The sequence below is a fragment of the Physella acuta genome, unplaced genomic scaffold, assembly GCF_028476545.2.
Source record: "Physella acuta isolate Inbredline_101_S28 unplaced genomic scaffold, ASM2847654v3 ptg000918l, whole genome shotgun sequence".
NCBI classification, from domain to species: Eukaryota; Metazoa; Mollusca; class Gastropoda; family Physidae; genus Physella; species Physella acuta.
Genome location: NW_026732435.1, coordinates 429,252 through 438,869, shown reverse-complemented (window position 1 = coordinate 438,869; position 9,618 = coordinate 429,252). Strand labels below are relative to the sequence as shown.

Below are 9,618 nucleotides of genomic sequence, written 5' to 3'. Positions count from 1 at the left end.
AAAAAAGAAGTTTTTAAATTAAGTTTCCTATAGAATATGCTACTTATGACAAATAAAATAATGAAAATACAAACTTTTTTGTCTTCTTACGATGTGAAATATTTTATTTCTGTAACAAAAAATTACAAAATAGAAAAAGTGTGCGCTGCAAAATATGTTCCACTTGTACAAAACATTAAAATATTTTCTTTCACAAACATGGCCAATATCTTGGTTTATGTGCTCACATTTGCTGGAGGGATTCTCTGACAATTAATGAATAAAATAAATAAACATGCCCAAGTGGTAAATAAATGTCAAATTTAAACATGACAATCATCCTGGGACTTGAATGAAACAGTAAAATGATTTATCACAGAAGCTTTAAACATATAATCTTACTGAAATGTCTGATTGGTGTTTTTAATTAAACGTTTATGAGATCTATTTGGCAACTTAAAATGTTGCCTAAATGTTGATGGGAATAAGGTAAAATAAATCTAATTCATTTGTTCTTCTGATGAAGGGCACTTGATCATAGGCAGGATGGATTTAATGTGTGGTGAATATAAAAACATGAATTACAATTTAAAAAAAAAAAATCCGTACGAGTTTCATAAATAAGGTATTGATGACATCCAGAATTTTCAGTGTCTGTAATTAGGGATTTCCTCTGAGTGTCTGAAATTGGTTAGTGCTCTTCAGGTCTGTAATTAATTACTGCTCTTCGTGTCTGTAATTAGGGCTCTTCTTTCAGTGTGTCTGACTCAGGAAACATGTACTTTTGGATCTTCTCCTGACTGACCTTCTCACTGCACATTGGGCAGGTCTCTTCTGTCTCACACATCCTGAAACAACAGACCAGTCTATTTTTAGCTCTCACGTCATCGAACCGCTATACTTATCAGTACTCATCTACAGCACTGAGACTGAGACTTTGGGTAAAAGCAATAAGTATGTTGATATTAAAAAATCACGGGGAATGCCTGATGTCATATACAACAAACACTAAATATTTTTATTGTGTGGTGTCAACTAGTCTAGCATGCACTGGTTAACTTGTAAGTGCATTGCTCAAGTCAGCAAATCTCTACCAAACTCAGATGAGACTGTAAGTCAGGGAATAACAGGTAGTTGGGCATGGTGCTGTCACACATGGTGCTGTCACACAATACCAATTTGTCCAAGTCACAAAATCAAAGGGACTCTACGTGACCAGCCACTGTCAATTCTGGCTGGGTATTACACACTTTTTTTTAACCTCAATAGAAAAAGTAAGAAAAAAAAAGATAACTTGATATTCCTTATATCACTGAAAAACTTGGGAATAATTGCCAGTGACAGAATATTCAATGACTATTACAGAGGTTGTAACTATATGAGTGAGATTGAACATATAATAAAACTATAAGGGGTTTGGTTATGCTAGGAGAGTTGAGGGAAATTTATATACAAAGTGACAGACTTATAAAACTTACTTAAGGAATTAAATTAGTCTATAGACAGTCTTGTAAAACTTACTTAAGGAATTCTGTATAGATGGCAGGGAAGTCACAGTTAGGGCAGGCAGTGAAGTCATCTTTCAAAACATGGCGACCCTGAGGTTACAAATGAGATGTTAAAATAAAAAAAAATACATTTTATTCTTTGGTTTATAATAAATCAATTCAATACACACCAAAGTTAAAATTCCTACCCCATCTTTTCCCCCAAAATATCTTAAATATTTTATAAACTTTACTGGTGTGTTTATTACATAACAATTCACTGGGAAATAGATGTCATATTTTTAAAAATAAGAACAAGAAGTACAAGTCTGAGTGATTATACAGTAGGGAAAGACAACTCATAGTGATTATACAGTAGGGAAAGACAACTCATAGTGATTATACAGTAGGGAAAGACAACTGACAGTGATTATAGAGTAGGGAAAGACAACTCACAGTGATTATACAATAGGGAAAGACAACTCACAGTGATTATACAGTAGGGAATGTTGTTTTTACAATCAGGACACAAGAGCTCAGTCTCAGGTATCTGGAAGCCGCAGAAAGGACAAGGGGTCAAAGGTTCTTCCTCCTCTGTTCTCTCGGGCTTCCTGACAATCATTTCAATCTTGCGCTTGTACTTGACGTCAATGTCGTTTCTGTACTCTGGCCTCATCAGCATGGCCGCGTAGCTGAAGGAGGAGTTCTTTAAGCCTGCCCTATGGCACTCTATGACAGTGGAGGTTAATATTGGAACAATATCTGGGGAGTTAAAGAGTTAATATTTTGGGGTTAATATTGGAATATTATCTGGGGAGGAAAAGAGTTAATATTATGGGGTTAATATTGGAACAATATCTGGGGAGGAAAAGAGTTAATATTATGGGGTTAATATTGGAACAGAGTTAATATTGTTTTAAAGTCACATTGGTGATTTTAAATTACATGAATAAGCTCTGAATATCACTTCCTGAAATTACAGGTGCAAGTAAAAGTATAACAAACTTTTATAAAAGAATAATTTTCAATAAAATACTAATAAAAATTAAATAGTAATAGAAAAAAGCATAAGGAAATAACAGAAAAAAGTAGCAGCACATAAAATAAAAATAATGTTACACAGTAACAGAGTCATTACAGTAATATAATAAAATAGGAATAGTTGTATGATTATAAAGTTAGAATAATTGTGTAAAAAACCCAAGAATGAAACTACAAATCTTATTGTTGAATAACTCACATTTATAGAATGTATACAGATTTAAGTTAAAGGAAGAAGAAAATTCACATCTTGAATTTGAACATACTTGGCCTAGCCTATTCTTCCAAACATCAACATGCGCAGTCAGATCAAAAGAAAAATTGGTGAAGCAAATTGAAAGAACTTACGAGAAGGAAATTTGCTGATGTTGTTAGCAACACGGATCAGCATCCTGGCACCTTTGAGGTGGTCACCTTTTTTAACATGGATCTGGTGAGAGAAGTGGTCCAAACTTTACTAAGTCATTTCCTGTTATGGCTTATCATGTGAGTTGGGTGAAAAATGTTAAAAAATACAAGATCCTAGTTAAGTTAAATATTTCCAATATTTAACAATCAATTGTAACTTGCAAATAATAAAATATTTTGCATCATGCAATTGCCATTGTACAACTGCTATTAGCTAGATTAGTATGAGTTTTAGTTTGAGTTATAAGACAGACTTTAATTGACCTAACATTGACCAATTTACAGCTAATTCTTACCTTGACCAGTATATAGCTGTGTAAAATCATCAAGTTTGACGCCATCTCTGAAGGAATTTTGATTTTGTTTTCTTTGAGCTCCTGGAACATGCTGAACAAAACATCATGAGCATTGCGGTAGTTGCCTGAAATATAAACATCATGAGCATTGCGGTAGTTGCCTGAAATATAAACACCACAGTGGCTAGTTCATTCATTAATGTTCTTAACAAAGCTTTAATGAGTGTAGTGTGACAGACTGAAATTTTTAATGAATATAGTCTCGTTAGCTCATTAAGCTTTTAACTCTTAACAGACTAAGGGTTTTTTGGTGATATTTTCAGTAGCCGGCAGTATGCTTGCTTCTTTTGACCATAAGTAAAGTTAGAACATCAGCACACACATGTGTTATATATCATTGTGTAGGTATTTAATTTGCCTTTAATATCAGAGAAGGGATTTAGGTGTTAACTGTTGGTCTTAGTTTTGTAGCCTAAAATCTGATGGTTTAGTTTTAAAAAAAAACAAAAAAAAACCCTTAAAATCAACAGTCCCTAAGAAGAAAAAAATTAATTGATAACAGCTATAGAGTTAATTTGTATATTTTATTGTACAACAACCGTATATGTACAATTATGACAATTTTGAATGCACTGAGTCTAGAAATGGATTTTTCACAAATTAAATGACATTATGATAATTTTTACAGTAATTGGTCCTTCGGCAAACACTTTTTACACTACAAGTGGCAAACATAGGTAAACATGGAATCAAACACACACATAAGTAAATATAATGAAAAGATCAAATTCAAATATCTGCAGTACTTCTAATTAAATTAAAATAGATGCTTTTTATGATCTTCAATTGATAAATAATGTGAACATAAGTGATAACTACACAAACAATTTCCTTCTTTTTGTAAACATATAGTACCGCATACACTTATCGACACTTAACTTTTATTATTTTAATTTTTTTTAATCAATACTATAACAATTTAAAAACTTTATGCTAATCTGATATACTATGCATGGTTTATAGAATGGTTGGAAAATAATGGTGGATTATAATCCAAAGAAACAGGATGGATAAGTGAAATATTACCTAACTCTCAAACCAACTCATGAAGAGTGTAATTGGCAATACCTTGTTGGAATTTTTATTTCTAAGATATCTGGATTCTTTTCTCAATAATCTTGAAATTGAATGTAGAAATTAACTTTAGTTATACCTCAAAGGTGAAAAAAATTAGTTCTAGTACTTAATTGTTTACCGAAGGACATAACAGTTTTATTAACTGATCACTTTCATCCACCACATAAACTAATCCATCTGGCCCACTGACCAGAATAATAAAATTAAAAAAAAACAAAACCATATGTGTAACCTGTCAGTGATCAGCCAAAAGCTCATAATTGCATACCCTACTGTTGGCTTATCCACAATCATAATGTATTGTCAAGAAAAATATGCTTCCTAACCATTCACCATTGTCTTATCTATGGAAATATTGTATAAACCTACAACAATTTACTGCACTTAATTTTGATGTAAGTAGGATGCATTATTTGTATAATATGTCCTTTGTATGTTCAGTATCTTGATAGTACATCTTTCAAAAAGCATGACAGCTTTGAAGCAATAGCGTGATATGAAAGCTTGAGCCGCAGTCCATTGTAGAGCATAGAGTAAATTCTTGCTTCAGAATCTGTCAAAATGAGTGTTGATAATCCCCAGCTTGTATTGTAAGTCCATAAAACCTGTAAGATTTAATCAGGTGTCCAATTAAATCATCCCGAGACAGATAGGTGATCTGTGTCGCTTTACATAGACATTGGTAAATTGACATAATGAATGTATGTCACAATATCCACTGTAGAGTTTACAAACACAGTAAGTTTGAGTAAACATATACTTCATTGTACTGTCTCCTGTCCTCATCTCAGCCAGCTGAATTCCTGGTTCTTTCTCAGGAAGTAACAGTCCCAGTTGATAAGGGATACCCATTCACTCCTTTTTTCCTTTATAAATTCTCAGTTCTGTTGAAAAGAAAAAATGGTAAATATTTAAATTATGGATTCTATTTAATATTTTCACATATAATACTTTTATCATAAATGTTAGGTGATTTATAATAAGTTAGTACAAGTTAGTACTGTTTGTAACAAAAGAAAACTGAGTTTTTATTACAGTCATGTATGATCAGCTGATTTGTGTTTACATTCTAGACGGTAGACAGTACTGCTACCAATACTACTATTATTTAATAATTGTCATATACTATGAACTAAAAGTGGGCTAGTTACATAGTAAAATTATTGAAGTGTTCTTTTAACTACACATTTATATCTAATTAATATCATTAAAAAGAAAAATTTATAAAAATCGCCAAAAAATTAGTAGGAAAAAAACGATAAAAACCGAGTTACTTACGATGTGTAGAGAAAGAGTTCAAAATTGCGTTCAAAACTGTATTTTCATCATCTCCAGTGTCTAGGACATCAGTAAGGTCTTACACTTCTTCGTTACTTGAATCTAAATCATTTTCACGCAGATAATTAGAATCTAATTCCATTTTCCATGAGGTCTGACCGAGGATGAATGCAAAAACGGCAAGATGGCGGGGTCTCGCCGATGGCGCGATAGCATTAATTTTCGTACTCGAAAATATATAATAAGTTTAAAATTAATAATATTTTCTGCAGATTATGATTAATTCATCATTTATTTTGATATAAAATACTATTGTGCTTAAAAAAAAAACATTTTTATCACCATTTTTATGACCTCAAAGTCACATGACAATAATGGGACATAAACCAATCAATCGTCTGCTGAACGTTAATTAAGTTTCTCTAGTGTGCTAGCTAACCTACTCCATGTTTTTAAATAAATTGTAGTGTAAGCTATTTAACAGAGTTAACACAATGTTAGAATGATAGCACCTATTGTGCAGCCCAAACAGAACAAGGCTAGAAGATTTACCAGCATTCTGTTCCTCTCTAGCTATGATAATGGCTGTTCTTGCTGCTTCACCATACTTCTTCAAGGCCATGTACAGACGGAACAAATATTTAGCATCCTAATGATGGGAATATGAACAAATATTTAGCATTCTAGTAATGAAATTATGAACAAATATTAAGCATCCTAATAATGAAAATATGAACAAATATTTAGCATCCTGGTGATGGAAATATGAACAAATATTTAGTATCCTGGTCATGGGAATATGAACAAATATTTAGTATCCTGGTCATGGGAATATGAAAAAATATTTAGCATCCTAATGATGGGAATACACACAAATATTTAGTATCCTAGTGGTGATAACAATAATTATCATCCTGTAGATGTAATAAAAATATTATTTCCCTTATGGTTTTTCTGTGTTTAACAAAATAAAGAATTCTAGCTAATGTAAAGATTTGTGATAATTAAGTTTATTGTATTTAATAATTATTTCTTTTTTTCATGTTAATTATGACTTCTGTAGTAAAATTTACCTATTGGGTGCCTTTCACATCTCCCATAACAATAAATATCTTGAGTGTGACTACCACACCCCCAGCCTAAAAATTTACCTTCTGGGTGCTTTAAACATTTCCCATACTAAAAAATTAACTTAGGTGTGACTACCACACCCACAGCCTAAAAATTACCTTGTGGTGCCACCCACATCTCCCATACTAAAAAATTAACTTAGGTGTGACTACCACACCCACAGCCTAAAAATTACCTTGTGGTGCCACCCACATCTCCCATACTAAAAAATTAACTTAGGTGTGACTACCACACCCACAGCCTAAAAATTACCTTGTGGTGCCACCCACATCTCCCATACTAAGAAAATTAACTTAGGTGTGACTACCACACCAACTGTAATAAAATTTACCTTAGGGGTCCCATCCACATCTCCCATAAGAAAATCAACCAGCTGTTTGGTCAGTATGTCATCATTAGCTCGGCCAACAGTTTCAATGGCCAGTTCAATGGCCTGGCCATCCTCAGGATTACATTTGAGAAAATGTTTCATGGCCTGGAACAAACATAGTTAAAAAAAAACTATCAGAGAAAGGTAAAAAAAAAAACATTTATTTGTTATAAAACTATCAGAAAAAGATTAAAAAAAACAAACACATTTATTTGATATAAAACTATCAAATAAGGTAAAATAAAATGTATTTGATATCAAACTATCAGAAAAAGAAAAAAATAACACAATCTATTTGATATAAATCTATCAAGTAAAAGCTTAAAAACGAAAAACAGGATTTTTTTAAGAAAACAAAATAAGATGAAAAGAAAAAAAAAATATTTGATAGAATACTGTAAGGGAAAGTTAAAATAACAATAGTTATTTTGTTTGGATAATGATAAATGAAGACATTATTTGATGGAAAACTATCAGGAATAGATTAAAATAAGAAAATTTATTTGTTAGAAAATTGAAAAACAAAATAGTAAGACAAGAATTATTGACCAGACAGCATTCATTAGATTAACCTTGGTGTATTGTCCACTCAGCAAAAAGAATTTCCCGGCCATAAAATGATTCTTCTCTGCCTCAAAGAATACTGCGATACTGTGGTAATCTTCAACCGTGGCATCAGCACCTATAGAGAAACATTAAGAACTAAACAAGACTATCATTATGAAAAGCAAGTAAAACAAAATGCAGTTTCAACTAACCAGACCAAAAAGTTTAACTCAGACATGAGCCTATGATGACTACTGCAAATAACCCTACATCAACCAGCTAATGAACTAAACCTCAAATAAACCTATAAATTATTTTGACCAGACATGGCCAGTGAAAACCTCAACCAACCTACCAATGATATCAGGATATATCTATATCATTATAAGTCCCCCCCCCCCCCCTCCCATCTGTTGCTGAACCCCTCTCCCACCAACCTACCAATGATATCAGCATATATCTCCATCTGTCATTCCCCCCTCCCCCCACCAACCTACCAATAATATCAGCATATATCTCCATCTGTCATTCCCCCCCCCCCCCCCCCCACCAATTTACCAATGATATCAGCATATATCTCCATCTGTCATTCCCCCCCCCACCAATTTACCAATGATATCAGCATATATCTCCATCTGTCATTTCCCCCCCCCCCTCCCACCAACCTACCAATGATATCAGCATATATCTCCATCTGTCATTCCCCCCTCCCCCCACCAACCTACCAATAATATCAGCATATATCTCCATCTGTCATTTCCCCCCCCCCCACCAACCTACCAATGATATCAGCATATATCTCCATCTGTCATTCCCCCCCCCCCCCCACCAACCTACCAATGATATCAGCATATATCTCCATCTGTCGATGTTGTTGAGCCAACTGAAAAGCTTCATCATTGCAGTGAGACATGACAAGGAATTGAATGGCTGACCCGTAATCATTCAAACGTTGAAAAAATCTGAAATATTTTTATCTCAGCTTGCACATTTGTTACAGTTTAATCTTTTACATTAAAATAATATTAACACTCAACACTCAGAACTCTTTTTATAAAATGAGAATAAAAAATAATAATAAGAACAATCTTGAAAAAAAAAAAGAAAGTAATCGGATTCTTCTTAAATAAAAAAATTGAAAGTACTAAGATCCTTCTTATAAAAAATCAACGAAATGAGATTTTTTGTAAATTACAAAACAAAACATGACAAAATCCTACTTCTTATAAAAAAATCAATGAAATGAGATTTTTTGGCAAATTATAAACAAAACATGACAAAATCCTACTTCTTATAAAAAAATTAATATAATGAGATTTTTTGGTAAATTACAAACAAAACATGAGAAAATCCTACTTGGCAACCATCTTGGCTCCCTCCACTGACTGGGTCTCCCTGACAATTTTCACAGCCTCCTCTGGGTTCTGGAGGTGATCTAAATTTATCCTGGGACCAAAACAAAACAGATGACAATTTATTACAGCTTTTACATGCTAGAAGCAAAAACTGCTGACATGGTAACATTAAACATGAGCGTGAAATTCCCTAACATGACACACATTAATGTTGGGTTAATGGTGAGGTAAGACACCCCTCGTCAACCGCCCAGATGTCAGAGGCACAGCAAAGTGTTTTCTGGGGGCACCTGACGCCCCTGTGGTAGTGTCACATGTTACACTACCCCTGGGGCCTCAGGTGAGTCGCCTGGTTAGGCTTAAGTGTCAAATGTAATGGCCCACCTTGTCCTTAGATTAAGGTGTTCTTTAAAATGAATAACAACTTATACCACTATATATAAATGGTCAGCAAAAAAAATGTGTATGACATTTTGGATCAATGTTGAGCATATTGAGTTGTACCATTGCATTTTGTGGGGTTGTTTTGTAAATAATAAAATGCACAGATTTAAGGAGAACAAGCTAATAAATTTGACTTCTGAAACATT

At 33.2% G+C, this 9,618-nt stretch overlaps 1 protein-coding gene and 1 long non-coding RNA gene across 2 annotated transcripts in view; both read right to left on the bottom strand.

Annotated features, from left to right (window-relative positions):
- Window positions 1-718: 718 nt before the first annotated feature.
- LOC131953374 (WD repeat-containing protein 19-like) overlaps window positions 719-9,618 on the bottom strand; it is a 33,100-nt gene continuing 24,200 nt past the window's right edge. Inside the window, exons 26-35 of the mRNA XM_059316536.1 lie at window positions 9,030-9,119; window positions 8,511-8,635; window positions 7,700-7,809; window positions 7,089-7,232; window positions 6,179-6,275; window positions 3,212-3,336; window positions 2,856-2,937; window positions 1,954-2,228; window positions 1,501-1,577; window positions 719-827 (exon numbers count right to left, since the gene is read on the bottom strand). Coding sequence (XP_059172519.1) covers window positions 719-827; window positions 1,501-1,577; window positions 1,954-2,228; window positions 2,856-2,937; window positions 3,212-3,336; window positions 6,179-6,275; window positions 7,089-7,232; window positions 7,700-7,809; window positions 8,511-8,635; window positions 9,030-9,119 — 1,234 coding nt within the window. The remainder of the gene's footprint in view (window positions 828-1,500; window positions 1,578-1,953; window positions 2,229-2,855; window positions 2,938-3,211; window positions 3,337-6,178; window positions 6,276-7,088; window positions 7,233-7,699; window positions 7,810-8,510; window positions 8,636-9,029; window positions 9,120-9,618) is intronic.
- Window positions 4,444-5,818, bottom strand: LOC131953380 (uncharacterized). The gene is made up of 3 exons (XR_009388634.1): window positions 5,627-5,818; window positions 5,109-5,232; window positions 4,444-4,953 (listed from the first exon to the last, which is right to left on the bottom strand). It is a non-coding gene; the product is annotated as an uncharacterized LOC131953380 (long non-coding RNA).